The following is a 22094-nucleotide window of genomic DNA, read 5'->3' on the forward strand; positions in this document are numbered from 1 at the left end:
ACCATAATTGCTTGACAAATGCGCAATGGGGGGAACGGAATTAGCCGTTACTATAGTTTCAGTGCGCGATTCATGCGATTACTACGGTAACGGTGTTTCTACAGTACAAACAAGGGACAGGGGGCGTAAATAAGTGTGGCTTTATTGAACCACTTGTAAGTTTAACCTTATAAAACGGTCAAAGTTCCTGTTTTACGAGCTTTCTGCTGGTGTTAACGGACCATTGTCTTCATAGCTTCATCTTAGGACGTAGGACGGAGCCATGAAAGACGGACCGCAGCTCCTCCAGGGAATGGAGCTGGACAGCTGGACAGCAGCGCTGCTGACCTCCGCTGCCTGCGGTGTGGGAGCCCTGGTGGTTCTGGTCCACAGAGTCACCAGGCACCAACAGGCGACGGAGAAAATCCAGAGAGCCAGGAAGTGGAGGACTGAGAGCCTGGAGCGAGCAGAGCAGGCTGTGCTGCGGTACAGAGACACGGTGAGCTTCAGGTTTGAACGCGTAACAAGCGGCGGACAAGTGCAGAGCTGCAGAAACAGGTGTCTTCACGTCAGGAATGATTAGCCGGAGACCAGATTAATCACTTCCTATGTTCTAGTCCACGACCAGCGCATAGTCCGCTCTGTGGACGCATGTTTTGTGACGTCGAGTATATTTAGTGAAGCTTTCTAAGTTACATTCGGCCATAGTCTCAGCCTAGACAAGTGTAGCTAATGCTAACGCAGCACAGCAGGAAGGTGACGCTGCAGACGTGACGTCCGCGTGGATGTAGGTGACAGGTTGTCCCGTACTGACAACCCCGAACCCCATTCCTGCCAAGTTCAGCTAACCAGTAGATTTAGATCTGGTGGAAACTGGGCTAAAGGTTTACTGTAACCTTTACTCCTCTACAGTACCAGTATCCAGATTAAACATTTTAGTTTAATTAGACTTAATATCTAAACAATATTTAGAATAAAATGGACCACCCTTTACAATGGAGACCAATTACTGCACATCAGTATGATTGTCTTCACAACAGATCAAGGTGTCTGCACTGAGTGGGTTTTTATTTAAATGTTTTTTTCCCAAACACGGGGTCCACATTCGTTCTGATGTAATAATGACAAGACAAAAATAAGCTAGACATGGGCTGAGTGTAAGTTCCTCTTTACAGACAGCTGCAGTTTAAGACTCTTGGCAAACTGTTATTAATGAATAGATCTGTTATCACAGGCTATGACAGGGCTAGTGTCTTATCAATCAGTAGGAATGTTAACATTGGAAAAGTTACGTGTGTGTGTGTGTGTGTGTGTGTGTGTGTGTGTGTGTGTCTTTTGTCTAGAATCCACGGAAGGACTCTGATCAAATCTTGAGCCTCACTCTGTCTGACCTGACAAAGCAGCTGAAGGAAGGCACGCTGAGTCGTGATGACGTCCTTCATTTTTACATGGAAAAGGTTTAGTGTCCAACATAACTAATTCCTAAGAGGCTGACACAGAGACTCATATGTGACAAATGTTGTTATTGTTGTTGTGTTTTTCTGTTTCACTGTCCCACAGGCTCTGGACATAAACCGAAAGGTGAACTGCTGCACAGAGATTTTGCTGGAGAGTTTGGACCAGTTAAAAACAGTTCCCTCCAACATCGATGGTCTCTTGTATGGAGTTCCCATTAGCATCAAAGAAAACGTTAAATACAAGGTATTTAGTGGTTGTGAAGTTTCTCTATTATCAGATGGGTGAACAGTATCAAATGTGTGAACTCATAATGGCGTTTGTTCATTAAGCTCATAATTGCTTTCTCTGGTTTTTCCCAACACAAGAATCATGTCTCGTCTTGTGGTGTGGTGGTTTATCTGGACCAGCCGGCTGAGGAGGACAGTGTGCTTGTTAAAGTTCTGAAGAGACAAGGAGCCATTCCTTTTGTTAAAACAAACATTCCCCAAGGTCTATTAAGGTGCATCATTTCTCAGTTAAACTGCACAAAGCCACATAGCTGTGATGTAGTTGTTTGGAACTATGTTTTAAATGCATTTATGTGTCCAGCATAGAGACTGTGTTTATTGATCTGTGTTCTATTCTATCATCTCCTCTCCAGTTATGATTGTAGTAATCCCATATTTGGGCAGACCTTGAACCCCCATAACTCACAGAAGACCTGTGGAGGTTCCTCTGGTGGTGAGGGGGCTCTCATCGGGGGAGGAGGCTCCCTGCTGGGCATAGGTAGTGATATAGGGGGCAGCATCCGTATACCTGCCTCCTTCTGTGGGATCTGTGGCTTCAAGCCAACGTCAGGTCGGATCAGGTGAATTGGCACTTAGTGTCCTTCTGTTTCTTTATGTTCTGTTCTTCTTGCTCTAGTTCTGGCAGTTTACCACCTACCATAACTACTGGTCATGTTAATGACTACTACTGGTCAAGTGCTTCTTTTTCACTGTCACCAGTGCTTCTAGAGGAAGTCTTATTAATGTAAAGGATGTTGACTTTGGAATTTTTTGTATTTTCTTAAGTTTGCAGGGTGTAAAGCCACTCTTTCGAGGGCAAAAATCAGGTAAGAAGCAGTAAATTCCTGTAGCTGACACATAAAATGAACATCACGTTAATGTTCCTAATCATTTTAGTTCTGGCATCTCCTGGACCAATGGCAAGAGATGTGGACAGTCTGGTTCTGTGTATGCAGGCTCTGCTCTGTGATCACATGTTCTCCCTGGATCCCACTGTTCCACCGCTACCTTTTAATATGCAGGTGTGTATTTACGCATAGAGCCATCTCATTGTTCATTATTTAACATAACAGTTGCTGTATCTTTGCATTGACCAGAATGTAAAGGGTGACAGTTGTGTCACCCTTTACTACTTGAAGTAGCTTTTTCTCAAGTTCTAGTCATACTGTGTCTAGAGCTGGTTTCTCAGTTGGGGATGTTTTCTGCTGTGATTTTATGAACTGAAATGGACATGTTTTAAAACAATACTGTTCCAGGATCATCTGAACAATTGGCACTTTAGAGAACAATGTTAGGATTTTAGCTATGCTAGCTTTCAACCACAGTGACGTGATCTATAGATATCCCATGTCTGTGTTGTATCCGTATCATTCATGTAAACAAAAAAGCCTATTCACAGATACAGTACAGCATTTTCTAATAAACCCCACGCAATCACGTATGTGCTTTTATAAAAACATATCCCTGCTTATCTGACAGAATGAAAATGTGTGGTCCTCAGATCTACCAGAGCTCCAAACCGCTAAATATCGGCTACCTAGAAAACGACGGCTACACACAACCGAGTCCAAGCATGGCCCGAGGCGTCAGAGAAGTTAAAGCCCTGTTAGAGCAAGCAGGACACACTGTAAGAGCACAGAACACACTGATTGATTCACACACTTAGGGCTGTAACTAACAACTATTTGATTTATTTGTTTATTACAAATCCCTCATCAGGGTTTATTTTAACTGTTTTCATTTTGATTTTAAAAAAATCTGAAAAACACAAAATCCAGTGTTCGAATAACAACACTTACACCACTACTGTAAATTTTCAGAATAATAAATAAATAAAGCAAGCATGTCATTTCTATTTCGTTGTGAAGCTCTGCAGCAGCTCCAGTCAACCTAACTGTGTATATGGACTGTGGAAGAAAACCCACATAGACACGGGAAAATGTTTAAACTCCAGCAACTCGTGGGCTCCTTGTGGCTCTTAGCCAAAAACAGCCACTAACGTCGACTACATGTCGTCATATTTTAATGCTGCTGTTATTTGCTGATTTTTTATTTAGTGTCTGCACTGTTGTAAGGTGAGGTGTTTCATGATGACATCATTTATCACTATGTAGCAAGTGAGGTGTTTGCACATTATTGATGTTAATAGTATCGATTCGTTGTTGCAGCCCTACACACACTACAGTGTATGATCCCAGTTATTCTCATGACAGTTGCTCTGCTTCGTACCATCTGCTGTCTGATATGTTTCTGTAGTTGGTGCCATACATTCCTCCAAACATCAGTCACGGCGCCCATGAAGTGATGTTAAAGGGTTTGTTTGCTGACGCAGGGAGCAATCTGCTACAAAAGATGTGAGCTAAAGTTCCTTTTAAAATGCAATGTGAATAGTGGTTGTGTTTAGTTTCAGTATCTCAACTTATGTGACAGTTGTACAGTGTATATAAGTTGTTTATGCTTCTAAATCTACTGTTAGCTTTCTAAATTGCTTTTCATGTCTACTACTGTAATTGCAGGTCTTCAACTAGCCTTAGTACCTTAAACATTCAAGTTAATTAGAGACTAACTGTCCATAGGTTGTCTGTCTGGATGTGTGACCATGTGATACACTGGTGACGTATCCATGGTGAAATATGTCTCTTATCAAGCTGACAGCTGTGATAGGTCCCAGCAGCCTCTGCAACCATTAGAAGATAATTAGTCAATGAAAATGACTCCTTATTGTTAATGTTTTAGGGAGGGAGGTCCTGTGGACGTCTGCATCAAACCCCAGGTTTTCTTGTACTCTCTTCCTAAATGGTTAAAGAAAACATTTTCGTTCTTTTTTGAGCGTCTGGTAAGCGTCCTATAAATTTTCATCAGTGATATTAAAGTTAGTATGATATTAAAATGGTATGAAAAACACTTGTATTACAGTTTCCCCGTGTTTCTGCTGTCTTTGCATCGATTTGTGGAGTTGGGTGAGAACTAATGTCAATATCAATCACATGATGCATTTAGGAACACAAGAGTAAAATGTGCCGATTGATTTTCTGCTTGTTTTCAGATCTGCTGCAGATCTGTGGGCTCAGCATGCTGCTGTTGAGGTGCTTCTAGCTTTGAGCTGAAGATGCTTGTGAAGATCTAACTACATACAAGGAACTCAAGGAATCAATAATTCTGTGTTTTCACTAGGACTACATTCATGAAACAATAGCATATTGGAGAGAAATCAACATAGACGTGCTGCTGTGCCCTGTGATTGGACCAGCCTACAACCATTATTACTGCGGCAAGATCGGCAGTATGTTTAACTGAACACAACAAGCGGTTATGTCAAAAAATAAATAAATTTGATACTGAAAGGTGAAATATCAGCCATCGTAATAAAACCCTTCTGCCTGTCCTTCCAGCTGCTGTGAGTTACACAATGCTGTACAATGCCCTCAACTTTCCTGCTGGTGTAGTTCCTGTTTCCACGGTGACAGTAAAGGATGAGGAAGAGCTTAAGCACTACAAGGGCATGTTTCAGGACGCCTGGGACAAACACTTCAAACAGGTAATTAAAGTGAGATGACTGACACAGAAATCTGTAGAATCTTAGATCTGTACAAATGTAAAGATTAAGGTTTGTGGCATATTATTTTGATGCAGTTTGTTCATAAAGGGTTTAATTGTTTTAGTATATTGCCTGCATTTATCATTGCTTAGTTGATTAACAAGTTGCGTACTTATTTGTACTTATTCTACTTATACTTATTCTGTCAACGCTGGTGTTGAGACACCGGATTTCTGTGAATCGCACCAAACTATAATCAGGCTGACTTTTAAAATAATAATTCCACATGTGAACAGTAGGTGGAGGCAGAAGACCGCAGTGGTCTGTCTGGGTGATGACTGACTGGATTGTGTTTGACTGCAGGCTGTGTCTGGAGGTGAGGGTCTGCCTGTGGCCGTGCAGTGTGTGGCGCTGCCGTGGCAGGAGGAACTGTGCCTGCGCTTAATGAAGGAGGTGGAACAACTGGTCAAACAGAGCAGGAGATAAAGTCTGCAGAGTGTAGCTTTGATCCTAGACGTGATTGACGTGGACAGGTCGACGTCACAGGACCACACAGACATTCTCATCCCAGCACTTAAAGCAATGAACAGAAACCAACATTTGAATAATTTGTGAGACAGCGTTGGTATCATGGTGATGATAATAAGACTAAATGGCTTTTATACAATTAATTTTAAGCATTGCATATCATACACTTCACCACAATCATTTATCTTTATAACAACTGAAGAACTTTGCACATGTCTACATTCATTCTTGCCTAATCCAATGTATATATGATAAATGTTCCTATATTAAAGTTTACACTTGTCCTAAATATTCATCAGATATCTGAATAAAACTAAAGTGTTAAAACAGCTGTCTGACAACAGTGACCTGTGTCCTGATTTAAGCATTTCCGCAGTGAAAACACTTTAACATGGTGGCAACTTAAACTGGATGCACCGAAGGTTTAAGGTGAATCACGTAGATTATATGCTATTTCGGATGACTTTGCTTTTCATTTCCCATTCAATTTTATTGTGCTTGTTTAGTATAGTACAGTACATGGATTTTTACAAACGTTTACAAAGTTCCTCGTTCGCTTCAAGCACCCGGACCATAATTGCTTGACAAATGCGCAATGGGGGGAACGGCGGTTAGCTTGGACGTTCTTGAACGTTCAAGTTTGTTTGTGAAAACGTATAACAATGTTAGTTAAGGTCATATATATATATATATATATATATATATATATATATATATATATATATATATATATATATATATATATATATATATATATATATATATATATATATATATATATTATAGATAGATAGATAGATAACGTTGATACATATACACTAGTGATGGGTCCCGCAACACCGATGCGCCAGCGCATGAGTCAGGTTCGTAGAGCGAAACGCCGTGCTGATGCGTGTATTGGTTTGAGGAGGTCATGTGACCGATATAGTTACCGTATCTATATTCCGCCGTTTGGGATCATTTTGACCTTCTGTCGGAAAATAAGGCATTTCATTTTAATTTCCTTGTTTTTTAATCCTGTTCTTCTCAGGGTTTCCACTTGATCTTTCCGAATTTTAATTAATTTCAAAGTGACTCCTAGTTCGCTAATAATATTATTTTCTGCAGGTAAAATGTCGCATTTGTTCGACAGAACTGTCTTTTATAAATAAATCCACCTCCTCAATGCTGAGGCATTATAGGGCAAGGCATGAAAATGAAGTCCCTGATACGCCCAGGATAAACTCAGGTATACAGCCATTCCACAACTTAGACAGTTGCTTTAAATTTATTCTTTACTTCATTTTTAACAATCAAGCATCCAGGAAGCAGATGCTGGATGAGGCTCTGCTCAGTTTCATCCTGAAGGACTGCCAGCCCCTCAGCATTGTGGAGAGTGAAGGCTTCAGGGAACTTGTTCAGGTCTTTCAACCCACATATGTTTTGCCAACCAGAAAGGTTTGTGTGGGAATTATCTAAATTAGTAGTTGATATGTCAAATTTTGTAAATCCTTAATTTAAATACATTGCTCTGTATTTGTTTTGACTTGGTGCAATTTTCAGACTATCAAACAAATGATGGCCAAAAAGTATGAGGAGGAAAAGGAACGAGTGAAAATGGAAAAGCTGTGGCAGTGAGTATAACAGCTGACATGTGGACATCTGTGAACATGGAGGCTCACTTGGCTCTTACCTGTCACTACATAAATGAGAATTTGCAGTTGTGTACATCTGTGTTGGGAGTAAAATACTTTCCACAAAGGTGGAAACTGGGCCATAACCAATAAAGTAAAATGTTTTGTGACCAACGCAGCACCAAACATTATTGCATCCACTAGACAGCTCCAAATTCGGCACTCAATTTGCATTGCACATAGTCTAAATTTATTAGTTCGAAAATCATGTGATCAGGTCCCCACACTAACATCCATCAGACACAAAACTAGGAACATTGTCACATATTTCAGATCAAGCACTACAGCCAAGGAGAAGCTTGCTCAAGTGCAGCAACAGATGGGACGACCAACCCTGAAACTCATCAATGAGGTGCCAACATGCTGCAACAGCACATATGAAATGCTGTCAAGGCTACATGATGAGCGGGAACCAGTGTGGGTATCTGTGGCCTCTCTAAAAACAGTTTTGACAAGCTACAGTGGAGTTGTCTGAAGAGAGGCGAGTCTCAGGGTCAAAGGTCATTCCGATGATGAAAATGCTCTATTTTGCACTAGAGCGTAATGCTTTTACCTTGCACAGACAGGCAGCCATCCACCTACATGAACACCTGAAGCGTCGAGTCACAGACACTGCTTCCGATCTGAAGTCATTAAGTGTGATGACCCTAGCAACACTTCTAGACCCCAGATTTAAATCACTCGGGTTCCGCAGTTCCTCAAAGTTCAATGAGGCCGTCACTAGACTGCGGTCAGAATGTGCGTCTGTTATTGGACGTACAAATGAGCCCCAGCCAGGACCATCTTCACAGCAGCTGTCTGCACCCACTTCAGGCATGTTATTCAGCATTATTTGTATGTTGTTTTTTGGAAATCATGTACTAAAATGCCACTTTTTCAGATAACCTTTGGCAAGACTTCGACATTGAAGTGGGCAGGCAGACTACAAGTGCCACAGCTGATGCCATCCAGGAGGTTCAGCAGTACCTGGCAGAGGGCAATATTGCTAGGTCCCAGGATCCATTGAAATACTGGGACAATCACAAATCTTTATACCCAAACCTCTTTAACCTTGCATTGCAGTTTCTCTGCACTCCAGCCTCATCGGTGCCTTGTGAGCGAGTGTTTTCTGCAGCTGGAGAAAAAGTCTCAAAAAAACGTAACAGACTTAATTTTAAAACTTTGATCAATGTTCACATTATTCTATCTATCTAAAAGAGTAAAGAGATTTTTATGTAAATGAAAATGAGAAATAAAACAATATAAAATACAATAACTTAAATTATACTATTGTATATATTAGGTCATCAAATCAGTGTCAGCTGACTGTTAACTAGGTTGCCTGTAGGGATTTCTAAGGTCCAGCAGGTGTCAGTATTCAGTGACATAGTATCAACACAGTATCAATACAGTTTGGCAATGTGTCGAAACGCATCATGACGCTTCATCTACCCATCACTAACACACACTAGTTATTTCGGTCAAGTGGCGCCGCCTTTCACAATTGCCTGGTCAAATTAGCCGTTACTATAGTTTCAGTGCGCGATTCATGCGATTACTACGGTAACGGTGTTTCTACAGTACAAAAAAGGAACAGGGGGCGTAAATAATAAGTGTGGCTTTATTGAACCACTTGTAAGTTTAACCTTATAAAAAGTTCCTGTTTTACGAGCTTTCTGCTGGTGTTAACGGACCATTGTCTTCATAGCTTCATCTTAGGACGTAGGACGGAGCCATGAAAGACGGACCGCAGCTCCTCCAGGGAATGGAGCTGGACAGCTGGACAGCAGCGCTGCTGACCTCCGCTGCCTGCGGTGTGGGAGCCCTGGTGGTTCTGGTCCACAGAGTCACCAGGCACCAACAGGCGACGGAGAAAATCCAGAGAGCCAGGAAGTGGAGGACTGAGAGCCTGGAGCGAGCAGAGCAGGCTGTGCTGCGGTACAGAGACACGGTGAGCTTCAGGTTTGAACGCGTAACAAGCGGCGGACAAGTGCAGAGCTGCAGAAACAGGTGTCTTCACGTCAGGAATGATTAGCCGGAGACCAGATTAATCACTTCCTATGTTCTAGTCCACGACCGGAAACTTTCTAAGTTACATTCGGCCATCGGTTCAGCACCGCGGTGAAGTTAGTTTGACGTTGGACATTCAACAGACATTCGACCGAATGTACCTCCAGACAAGCGGTCCGTGTTTGAACAAGCGATCCGCGTTTCGTGTTCGCTACGCGGACTCAGAACAAGACCGCTCGGCACATGAAGACGTTGACTTAAGGACCGTCGATAAATTATTTGGATTTTCAAGAAATTAATAATTCAATAGCGTCCAAACCATATGACCTACTGGTTCAAAACCTGCTCCAAACTATGTGTCTACATGTCCTTCACAGGGCACAACTATTATATGAGGAAATAGTCACGTTGCATATTTTTCCATAATATATTTGTAATACTGTAATATTTCAATACCGCCCAAACCATGTGACCTACTGGTCCAAGACCTGCTCCAAAATGTGTGTCTACATCTCACCATCTCAGTCTCGATTCTCTGTTGCTTATACATGCAATGTGAGCTGTTCCTCCGATGAGCTTGTTCCTGATTCTGTCCAATCTTGTCACTCCTAAGCTCATAATTTTCATTTCCGCAACCTCCATCTCTGCCTCTTGTCTCTTTCTCACTGCCATCATTTTCAAACCACAGAGCAGAGCTGGTCTCACCACTGTCTTGAAACCCTTTTCTTTTGAGTCTTGCTCAAACCTCTTTTCAACACTTCCCCTCACACTGAACTGTTGACCCCAAGTACGTGAACCCCTGCACCTTCTTTACCTCATGGCATCAGTGGTGCTCTTACGGGGCATCAAACCATACTCGACACCAGAACGCTTCTCCTCCATTCTTCAGGCATCTTCTCACTCCCAAACAAACTGGTTGAAAACTCCATCGCTGTCTCTTCTGGATACTTTCACACCTCTACAGGTACGTCGTCAGGACCAACATCCTTTTCACTCTTCATCCTTCTCAGAACTTTCCTAACCTCATCTGTTTCTGTTATTTCCTGCTCCACATCTTCCTCCCTTCTTTCTCTGTCATTCTCCTCATTCATCAGCTCCTCAGAATCTTCCTTTTATCTTCTCTGCACACTCTCCTGGGTTGTTAGCACCTTTGCATTACTGTCTTTAATCACCCTTATATGTTGCACATCCTTCCCATCGCTATCTCTCTGTCTGGCTAGCCTGAGCAAGTCCTTCTCTTCTTCCTTATCCGTATCTAACCTGTCATACAGCTCATAGTAAGCTTTCTGTTTGGCCTTTGCAACCTCTTAACTCTGCTCTGAGCTTCATTTGTAGTCCTGTCTACTTTCATCAGTTCTTTCTACATCCCACTTCCTTTTATCCAACCTCTTCCTCTGGATGCATTCCTGTACTTCCTCATTCCACCACCAAGTGTCTTTATCTTCTTTCCTCCATCCAGATGACACACCAAGCACTTTCCTACCTGTTTCCCTGAAAACCTCTGCTGTAGTTTCCCAGTCATCTGGAAGGTCTTCCTGACCACCCAGAGCCTGTCTCAACTTCTGCCTTAATTCACAGGTTTCTTCATTCTTTAGCTTCCACCACTTGGTCTTATTTTCTGTCATCTTACTCACCACCATGCGGTGCTGTCTGGCTACACTCTTTCCTACCACCACTTTGCAGTCACTAACCTCTTTCAAATGACCTCGTCTACATAGGATGTAGTCCACCTGCATGTTCCTACATCCACTCTTGTGCGTCACACTGTGTTCCTCTCTGTTCCGGAAGTAAGTGTTGACTACAGCCATTTCCATCCTCTTAGCAAAGTCCACCACCATCTGTCCTTCTAGATTCCTTTCCTTTACACCAAACCTGCCCATCTCCTCCTCATCGCCTCTGTTTCCCTCACCAACATGTCTATTAAAGTCTGCCCCAACTACTACCCTCTCTCCTCTGGGTATAACCTCTTTCAAATGACCTTGTCTACATAGGATGTAGTCCACCTGCATGTTCCTACATCCACTCTTGTGCGTCACACTGTGTTCCTCTCTGTTCCGGAAGTCTCTAAGAGTCTCTATTCTGAGATCTATGCTCCTGCCTTTCCTCCTTTCTCTCTGTCACACAACACACATTTTGGAGCAGGTTTTGAACTAATAGGTCACATAGTTTGGACGGTATTGAAATATTACAGTAATATTTATACTAAAATATTATAGAAAAATATGCAACATGACTATTTCCTCATATAATAGTTGTGCCCTGTGAAGGACATGTAGACACATAGTTTGGAGCAGGTTTTGAACCAGTAGGTCATATGGTTTGGACGCTATTGAATTATTAATTTCTTGAAAATCCAAATAATTTATCGACGGTCCTTAAGTCAACGTCTTCATGTGCCGAGCGGTCTTGTTCTGTGTCCGCGTAGCGAACACGAAACGCGGTTCGCTTGTTCAAACACGGACCGCTTGTCTGGAGGTACATTCGGTCGAATGTCTGTTGAATGTCCAACGTCAAACTAACTTCACCGCGGTACAGGTTGTCCCGTACTGACAACCCCGAACGCAACGTTCCTGCCAAGTTCAGCTAACCAGTAGATTTAGATCTGGTGGAAACTGGGCTAAAGGTTTACTGTAACCTTTACTCCTCTACAGTACCAGTATCCAGATTAAACATTTAGATTTAGACTTAATATCTAAACAATATTTAGAATAAAATGGACCACTGTTATGGGAAAAATTGTCTCTTCCTTATTTTTATGTGTCTTCCTTATTTCTATGCATTTCTATGCAGTTATTATACGAGTTATGACTTATGTTCTGCAATTAATATCTTGTGTTTTGTCTTACTGTATGCATTTGACATTTCACCTAGATTGTTCAATGGTTGTCTCTGCCTGATAGACTCTCAACTCTAGCTCCCAAACCCAAGGTCAGGGAGTTGTGTCTCTGTCTGTTGAGACTTGGTGCTCCTTTCTCACAGATAGTTGGACGTCAGCAATGCAGATGTGAGAAAGTAAAAATCTTCACACACACTGCGACAGGGAGGAGATGGTGCATGTCATTTGATTGGGTTAGAAAGACATTCCACCCTAGTCGGACAGAGAAGCTAAAAGGCAGAAGCAACTTTAGGATCGTGGGCTCTTTGCATCACACCTCCGTGGTGTGTGCACTGATCTCCCCAGCTGGTTTTTGGTTTGTTGATGTGCACGATCAACATCCATGCTTTTTATTTGCTTTCCCCATTATTTTTATTTTCTTTATTATTTCAATAAATCGCACAAAAGGACAACTCTCTCATCTGCCTTTATTGCAAAATTTCCACTACAACCACCCTTTACAATGGAGACCAATTACTGCACATCAGTATGATTGTCTTCACAACAGATCAAGGTGTCTGCACTGAGTGGGTTTTTATTTAAATGTTTTTTCCCAACCACGGGGTCCACATTCGTTCTGATGTAATAATGACAAGACAAAAATAAGCTAGACATGGGCTGAGTGTAAGTTCCTCTTTACAGACAGCTGCAGTTTAAGACTCTTGGCAAACTGTTATTAATGAATAGATCTGTTATCACAGGCTATGACAGGGCTAGTGTCTTATCAATCAGTAGGAATGTTAACATTGGAAAAGTTACGTGTGTGTGTGTGTGTGTGCGTGTGTGTGTGCGTGTGCGCGTGCGCATGCGCGTGTGTGTGTCTTTTGTCTAGAATCCACGGACGGACTCTGATCAAATCTTGAGCCTCACTCTGTCTGACCTGACAAAGCAGCTAAAGGAAGGCACGCTGAGTCGTGATGACGTCCTTCATTTTTACATGGAAAAGGTGTAGTGTCCAACATAACTCATTCCTAAAAGGCTGACACAGAGACTCATATGTGTCAAATATTGTTGTTGTTGTTGTGTTTATGTTTCACTATTACACAGGCTCTGGACATAAACCGAAAGGTGAACTGCTGCACAGAGATTTTGCTGGAGAGTTTGGACCAGTTAAAAATGGTTCCCTCCAACATCGATGGTCTCTTGTATGGAGTTCCCATTACAATCAAAGAAAATGTTAACTACAAGGTATTTAGTGGCTGTGAGGTTTCTCTATTATCAGATGGGTGAACAGTATCAAATGTGTGAACTCATAATGGCGTTTGTTCATTAAGCTCATAATTGCTTTCTCTGGTTTTTCCCAACACAAGAATCATGTCTCGTCTTGTGGTGTGGTGGTTTATCTGGACCAGCCGGCTGAGGAGGACAGTGTGCTTGTTAAAGTTCTGAAGAGACAAGGAGCCATTCCTTTTGTTAAAACAAACATTCCCCAAGGTCTATTAAGGTGCATCGTTTCTCAGTTAAACTGCACAAAGTCACATAGCTGTGATGTAGTTTTTTGGAACTATGTTTTAAATGCATTTATGTGTCCAGCATAGAGACTGTGTTTATTGATCTGTGTTCTATTCGATCATCTCCTCTCCAGTTATGATTGTAGTAATCCCATATTTGGGCAGACCTTGAACCCCCATAACTCACAGAAGACCTGTGGAGGTTCCTCTGGTGGTGAGGGGGCTCTCATTGGGGGAGGAGGCTCCCTGCTGGGCATAGGTAGTGATTTAGGGGGCAGCATCCGTATACCTGCCTCCTTCTGTGGGATCTGTGGCTTCAAGCCAACGTCAGGTCGGATCAGGTGAGTTTGTACTTGGTGTCCTTCTGTTTCTGCATGTTCTGTTCTTCTTGCTCTAGTTCTGGCAGTTTACCACCTACCATAACTACTGGTCATGTTAATGATTACTACTGGTCAAGTGCTTCTTTTTCACTGTCACCAGTGCTTCTAGAGGACATTTTTCTCAGTCTGTAAAGTCTTATTAATGTAAAGGATGTTGACTTTGGAATTTTTTGTGTTTTGTTAAGTTTGCAGGGTGTAAAGCCACTCTTTCGAGGGCAAAAATCAGGTAAGAAGCAGTAAATTCCTGTAGCTGACACATAAAATGAACATCACGTTAATGTTCCTAATCATTTTAGTTCTGGCATCTCCTGGACCAATGGCAAGAGATGTGGACAGTCTGGTTCTGTGTATGCAGGCTCTGCTCTGTGATCACATGTTCTCCCTGGATCCCACTGTTCCACCGCTACCTTTTAATATGCAGGTGTGTATTTACGCATAGAGCCATCTCATTGTTCATTATTTAACATAACAGTTGCTGTATCTTTGCATTGACCAGAATGTAAAGGGTGACAGTTGTGTCACCCTTTACTACTTGAAGTAGCTTTTTCTCAAGTTCTAGTCATACTGTGTCTAGAGCTGGTTTCTCAGTTGGGGATGTTTTCTGCTGTGATTTTATGAACTGAAATGGACATGTTTTAAAACAATACTGTTCCAGGATCATCTGAACAATTGGCACTTTAGAGAACAATGTTAGGATTTTAGCTATGCTAGCTTTCAACCACAGTGACGTGATCTATAGATATCCCATGTCTGTGTTGTATCCGTATCATTCATGTAAACAAAAAAGCCTATTCACAGATACAGTACAGCATTTTCTAATAAACCCCACGCAATCACGTATGTGCTTTTATAAAAACATATCCCTGCTTATCTGACAGAATGAAAATGTGTGGTCCTCAGATCTACCAGAGCTCCAAACCGCTAAATATCGGCTACCTAGAAAACGACGGCTACACACAACCGAGTCCAAGCATGGCCCGAGGCGTCAGAGAAGTTAAAGCCCTGTTAGAGCAAGCAGGACACACTGTAAGAGCACAGAACACACTGATTGATTCACACACTTAGGGCTGTAACTAACAACTATTTGATTTATTTGTTTATTACAAATCCCTCATCAGGGTTTATTTTAACTGTTTTCATTTTGATTTTAAAAAAATCTGAAAAACACAAAATCCAGTGTTCGAATAACAACACTTACACCACTACTGTAAATTTTCAGAATAATAAATAAATAAAGCAAGCATGTCATTTCTATTTCGTTGTGAAGCTCTGCAGCAGCTCCAGTCAACCTAACTGTGTATATGGACTGTGGAAGAAAACCCACATAGACACGGGAAAATGTTTAAACTCCAGCAACTCGTGGGCTCCTTGTGGCTCTTAGCCAAAAACAGCCACTAACGTCGACTACATGTCGTCATATTTTAATGCTGCTGTTATTTGCTGATTTTCTATTTAGTGTCTGCACTGTTGTAAGGTGAGGTGTTTCATGATGACATCATTTATCACTATGTAGCAAGTGAGGTGTTTGCACATTATTGATGTTAATAGTATCGATTCGTTGTTGCAGCCCTACACACACTACAGTGTATGATCCCAGTTATTCTCATGACAGTTGCTCTGCTTCGTACCATCTGCTGTCTGATATGTTTCTGTAGTTGGTGCCATACATTCCTCCAAACATCAGTCACGGCGTCCATGAAGTGATGTTAAAGGGTTTGTTTGCTGACGCAGGGAGCAATCTGCTACAAAAGATGTGAGCTGAAGTTCCTTTTAAAATGCAATGTGAATAGTGGTTGTGTTTAGTTTCAGTATCTCAACTTATGTGACAGTTGTACAGTGTATATAAGTTGTTTATGCTTCTAAATCTACTGTTAGCTTTCTAAATTGCTTTTCATGTCTAATACTGTAATTGCAGGTCTTCAACTAGCCTTAGTACTTTAAACATTCAAGTTAATTAGAGACTAACTGTCCATAGGATGTCTGTCTGGATGTGTGACCATGTGATACACTGGTGACGTATCCATGGTGAAATATGTCTCTTATCAAGCTGACAGCTGTGATAGGTCCCAGCAGCCTCTGCAACCATTAGAAGATAATTAGTCAATGAAAATGACTCCTTATTGTTAATGTTTTAGGGAGGGAGGTCCTGTGGACGTCTGCATCAAACCCCAGGTTTTCTTGTACTCTCTTCCTAAATGGTTAAAGAAAACATTTTCGTTCTTTTTTGAGCGTCTGGTAAGCGTCCTATAAATTTTCATCAGTGATATTAAAGTTAGTATGATATTAAAATGGTATGAAAAACACTTGTATTACAGTTTCCCCGTGTTTCTGCTGTCTTTGCATCGATTTGTGGAGTTGGGTGAGAACTAATGTCAATATCAATCACATGATGCATTTAGGAACACAAGAGTAAAATGTGCCGATTGATTTTCTGCTTGTTTTCAGATCTGCTGCAGATCTGTGGGCTCAGCATGCTGCTGTTGAGGTGCTTCTAGCTTTGAGCTGAAGATGCTTGTGAAGATCTAACTACATACAAGGAACTCAAGGAATCAATAATTCTGTGTTTTCACTAGGACTACATTCATGAAACAATAGCATATTGGAGAGAAATCAACATAGACGTGCTGCTGTGCCCTGTGATTGGACCAGCCTGCAACCATTATTACTTCAGCAAGATCGGCAGTATGTTTAACTGAACACAACAAGCGGTTATGTCAAAAAATAAATAAATTTGATACTGAAAGGTGAAATATCAGCCATCGTAATAAAACCCTTCTGCCTGTCCTTCCAGCTGCTGTGAGTTACACAATGCTGTACAATGCCCTCAACTTTCCTGCTGGTGTAGTTCCTGTTTCCACGGTGACAGTAAAGGATGAGGAAGAGCTTAAGCACTACAAGGGCATGTTTCAGGACGCCTGGGACAAACACTTCAAACAGGTAATTAAAGTGAGATGACTGACACAGAAATCTGTAGAATCTTAGATCTGTACAAATGTAAAGATTAAGGTTTGTGGCATATTATTTTGATGCAGTTTGTTCATAAAGGGTTTAATTGTTTTAGTATATTGGCTGCATTTATCATTGCTTTGTTGATTAACAAGTTGCGTACTTATTTGTACTTATTCTACTTATACTTATTCTGTCAACGCTGGTGTTGAGACACCGGATTTCTGTGAATCGCACCAAACTATAATCAGGCTGACTTTTAAAATAATAATTCCACATGTGAACAGTAGGTGGAGGCAGAAGACTGCAGTAGTTTGTCTGGGTGATGACTGACTGGATTGTGTTTGACTGCAGGCTGTGTCTGGAGGTGAGGGTCTGCCTGTGGCCGTGCAGTGTGTGGCGCTGCCGTGGCAGGAGGAACTGTGCCTGCGCTTAATGAAGGAGGTGGAACAACTGGTCAAACAGAGCAGGAGATAAAGTCTGCAGAGCTTCAGAAGTAAAGGCACGTAATATCACAAACAAAGGGCCAGCTTCCAAAATTTTATGGAATCTAATGTGGAAACACTAGTGAAGAATCTCATACAGTGGAAGAAAATCTTTTCTCCAATGGCATTTGCCATTTCTCTTTGGGGTTATATTAGTAAGAGGTGATGTTAATTGTTAAATTGAGGATTGTACTGACAAATTAGCTTGTCACTCACACCTTTACTCAGTCTTTTTTGTCTTGCACTTGTAATTGTACAGATGTATTCTTTATGCATTTTTTTCCACATTAATTAACATTAGCAAATCTATAGTAATATTTCGATATCAATAAAAATAATACACAGAGGCTGTGGTTACGTGGTGACACTGAATTACACATGTTGCAATCTGTTTTCAGAATGTGTTGCAAGTTTAATTATATTATTTACACATTTTATTATTTAACAAAACTCAAACGTCTGTGGTGGACTGTCATGTTGCAGTGTGGTCTGATCTTAAGGCATCCAGCTGCTGAGTGTACACAAAGCCTTTACCTTGTTCCCATTCTCCATCACTTTGCTACAGATGAGCACAGATCATTTTCTTCCTTACTGTGAGTGATTGTTTCACTGATGCCATAACAGGGAGCAGAAAAGAGATAACAGAGACTAATGACACATGGCTCCCCCATCTATGAGGCCAGTGCACCATGTCGCCCTGTTGTGATTACCCTGTGCTATTGTAAATATGTGTTTCTGTTAGGTTAACATAAATTTACATATCTTTTAAAACTCTCCCGGGATGGAAAACCATTAGGGACAATGTTGGTGTTTCCCATTACAATCATCCACGTATGCACCAGTGTCTCATTGAATGGAAATGGTTATGTACATGCCGCAGTGGAAGGAGGGCACATTAGGCGAGGAGGAGAGCTGGAATTGAGAGGTTGTTCTTAGCATTATCTGTGGCACATAGAGAGAGAGAGTGTGGCTCTTGCTGTGCCACTCAGCCAGGGAGCATTAAGCTTTAAGAGGCAGTGAAGAGACTCAGGTCTTCAGAGGAAACTTGACATTGTTCATAAATCCCTCAGGATCAGAGACAGGAGCAGTGACACACATAGTCAGCCTTCGGATGGGCCCATTTAGCGTATTTACCAATTACACATATGCTGTTGAGCATTGTTATTCACATTAAAATCACTTAAAGAGTAATTGAAAATGTATTTAAATATGGTACCACATTACAAATGTTGTAGATGATTAATGTGCAATTCTATTGCAGAGCACTACAATAAAGACCCAAAACTTAGTGACATCAAAGATGCTCCAGATTAAAACTGAGAAAAGATAGAGACTTAAAATAATATATAAACATCTAGTTTACTTTTTGCTCTGAAGCAGTATTTGACATAAACCGTTTTGAAATGAAGAATACCTTCAGAATAGCATTTAGCTGGTCACACTGACTCTATGTCACCATAGAACTATCTTAACTATATAAAAAAAAATGTTGCTAAATGAAAAGTTAATCCATCCCTTGTAACAAAGACATTCTACTGATAGGCTTGACGTGTAGCTTGTATGACTGAAATTATTGCTTCTCCTCAAGCCTGAGTGGCTGATGAGAGCCTCGGTTTTAGCTAAAAAAGTTTGATTTTAAACATCACAATACGTTTTAACATCAGAAGTTGCAAAAAGAAGTGTGTGAGTAGTGGAAATAGTTGTAGAAGTTCAGGCGGTGCAGCCAAAGCTCAGCCTGTTGTAATCGCACAGCTGAGTGGTTTAACAGCCCCGGCAGGCGGAGGTGCTGTTCTCATGTAACGTCTCATTGATAAGAGCAGCAAACACCTCATTTACAGGAACTATGGGCTATAAGATCAGGTACTTTAAAAGACATCCAAACACATTCGGACCCTGCCTGTGCGCCACAAAATAAAACGCATTGATATCGCCACAACTAAACTAGGATGATTCTGTCTTAATGTCCCATTTCAGGGACCAAGGAGCCCATAGTCTTTATGGCTCCACAGCATTCTCTGTAGTAATGTTGGACACAGCGGGGCTCCTGCCTTTCAGATGATCAAAGTGACAAGTGCAGCCTGCACCCGCAGCCACTTACAGGAGACATCAAGAAGCAGCAAGATTGGCAGCTTTTAGATTTTTGGTCCATTTCATCAGGCGTTACTACTGTACCAGCAAAGGCGCCGTGCTGTGAGGGACTAGTGGGAGGAGGCAAGGCAGATTACCAGACAGCTGATACAGGTGTACAGGCGGTATCAAACAGCTGCTCTGTCAATGCAGCAGCCGCGTTTCTTCAGAAGGGGCTGGTATCCCCAATTTATGCCCAGGCATCTCGCTATGACAGGATTAACTGGCAGCTCCCTGTGATTTGCTCAGATTGTGTGACTCAACAATTCAGTGATCCACGTTGTTTCAAAGGCTTACCCTTCGCACAGGGAACGCTCTCTTCCTGGAGTACGGTTCCGCTTTCCCTTTTTGCTGCATTCAGTTGTTCATCAACCCCTGCGTCCTCGCCAGCTCTCCCATCCTCCCTTCGCCGCACATCTGCTGGGTTGGAGTTTTCTTTTCTTCCCTCCAGCGCCTTGCTTGGCCCAAGGCCCTTATAGCTAAATTGGTTTACATTGGAGAGATAAATGCTCTGCAAATGCGCTTAAACAAGTACAGTAAAAAATGCAGACAGTGCGTGTCAGGATTATCACCCAAGTCAGGGGGAGAAAGGAGAGCGCCTCAGTAGCACAAAGCTGGGGAGCCAGAGTGAAGCCTGCAGATATAGTCCGTCTCATCCACTTCTCAGGGGAAAGAGAGGAGGATTTAGCATTTGCATGCTAGTCTGTAATTCCTGGCATTATATAACTTGTCACCAACAATCAAACTCCTGTGGTATTGTGAAAGTATTGTTTCACATGGGCGAGCAAAGTGTTGAGTTCTGGTCTGGGGGAAATGGGTTTTGGTGGCAGCGTGGAGACAGCTGCGATGCATACTGTGTGCCAGAGACCACCCTACAAGCGCAGTGGAGAGGAACTAGCGAATCCGCTCAAATATTCAGCTTAGGGCATAAATGACTCACCTGAACACAGTGAGTGAGCTGTAGAAAGGGGGCGATCCGAAGAGTGGAGAGAGAGTGAAAAATGAAAGTCTGTGATTCTAAAGGTGTGACGCTTAACTAGCAAGTCTGGAAACTGGATGTGCATCATGTGAATGTCTGTTTAAAATGGGTCCTGCATGAAATGTCCCACAATAAACTGCATGTGACCCTCCAGCCTACATCATCCTGCAGTGCAGTAGGTCTCACTTGTTGCCGCTGCAGGAAGTGGCATTTTGTCCTCCCACCTGCTGCCGCTCGCGTCTCCTCACTCCGCCGTCCCCGTCCACCAGCATGAGAGTAAAACCCCTTCACATGCTCTGTCTTGGGGATTTGGATGTAAAACTTCCAAGAAAGACCACAGTCACGCCTACCGGCCTAAAAAAAATCCCCCCTTTTCTCATCCCCACGACCTACTCCTCCCCTCGCTCCAAATCAACGCCATCCCCTTCAGACCTCCCAACACAAAGCCCTCAGAGCCAGCCCGGCACAAAAATCATAGCACACCATTCAATCATTGTTTTTTCCCCTCTCTCACCCCTTTTATGGTCCCACTAAAGGTTTTAGCCGGGCAGAGAAGGAGGGCTGTCACTGAGGAAACCTTAGCCCATTGATGAAGTGACAGGAGCTGCCAGAATATGATCCTAATCCTGTTTCCAGCATTCTTTTAGCCCGCTGGCATCGCAATTCCTCCACACATTCTCTGAGCTGTCAACTAGGAAAATCCCTCTAATAGTGCATTGCCCAGATACACATCAAAGAGCTCCTGGAAACCTTCAGCAGCTTAGCAGCCATAGACACACTCACACTCACGCACGCATACGCTTTATTCCTGTTTAATTTGCACCCATGTGATCTGTAGTAGCGCGCGCGCGCGCACACACACACACACACACACACACACACACACACACACACAGAGTGACCACGTTTAGAGAGTGAACCTGGTGTAACCAGGGGAATGTGACTTTAAGGCCTGATTCTGCCTCACTCTGACCTTCCCGAACCTCCCACTGCTCCCGCTGCACTTAGAAAGTGATATAATCTTTACTGGGAAGCGGGAACGAGCAGGGACAAACAGGTGTCTGAACTTTGCTGACTCCGGGACCCTTTTCACTCCTATTTTATCTCATTCTATTCTTACTTAATCCATCGATATCCCAACCGAAGGTAATCTTCTTATGGCAGAGCATTCTGTTTCGGTGCAGCCAAACCTCGGCTGACAGGGTGGGGGGAGGAGGAGGGAGGGAGGGAGGGAGGGGGAGAGTACGTGTGAGGGGTAGGTGGTGGATTGGGGACTTTTTACAGCCTGACACATGTGCTTCAGTCATTTCATTTAGGATTAGTGGTTCTGAACAAGTGGCAGGTTCTCCCCTATGTGGTGTGTAAACCTCGCTGTCGAGGACGGGAGACCTCCCGCGTCTAAATTATTTACGGATCTTTA

The 22094-nt window shown here is 42.4% G+C and overlaps 2 protein-coding genes across 2 annotated transcripts; both read left to right on the top strand.

Moving 5' to 3' along the window:
• Window positions 1-21: 21 nt before the first annotated feature.
• On the top strand, window positions 22-6100 carry LOC114853568 (vitamin D3 hydroxylase-associated protein-like). The gene is made up of 16 exons (XM_029147092.3): window positions 22-155; window positions 236-478; window positions 1323-1436; window positions 1540-1680; window positions 1803-1936; window positions 2078-2284; window positions 2490-2530; window positions 2601-2725; window positions 3205-3330; window positions 3960-4057; window positions 4440-4539; window positions 4620-4663; window positions 4750-4789; window positions 4878-4986; window positions 5096-5241; window positions 5605-6100. Exons 2-16 carry the CDS (start codon window positions 263-265, stop codon window positions 5725-5727), a joined length of 1764 nt encoding a protein of 587 aa, XP_029002925.1. The 5' UTR covers window positions 22-155; window positions 236-262; the 3' UTR covers window positions 5728-6100.
• A 2801-nt stretch (window positions 6101-8901) lies between these two features.
• Window positions 8902-17915, top strand: LOC114853569 (vitamin D3 hydroxylase-associated protein-like). The gene is made up of 16 exons (XM_029147093.3): window positions 8902-9056; window positions 9130-9372; window positions 13139-13252; window positions 13354-13494; window positions 13617-13750; window positions 13892-14098; window positions 14323-14363; window positions 14434-14558; window positions 15038-15163; window positions 15793-15890; window positions 16273-16372; window positions 16453-16496; window positions 16583-16622; window positions 16711-16819; window positions 16929-17074; window positions 17438-17915. The coding sequence occupies exons 2-16, from the start codon at window positions 9157-9159 to the stop codon at window positions 17558-17560; spliced, it is 1764 nt and encodes a 587-aa protein (XP_029002926.1). The 5' UTR covers window positions 8902-9056; window positions 9130-9156; the 3' UTR covers window positions 17561-17915.
• The last annotated feature ends 4179 nt before the right edge of the window (window positions 17916-22094 follow it).

This window comes from Betta splendens, chromosome 4 (genome assembly GCF_900634795.4).
Source record: "Betta splendens chromosome 4, fBetSpl5.4, whole genome shotgun sequence".
Classification (NCBI taxonomy): Eukaryota; Metazoa; Chordata; class Actinopteri; order Anabantiformes; family Osphronemidae; genus Betta; species Betta splendens.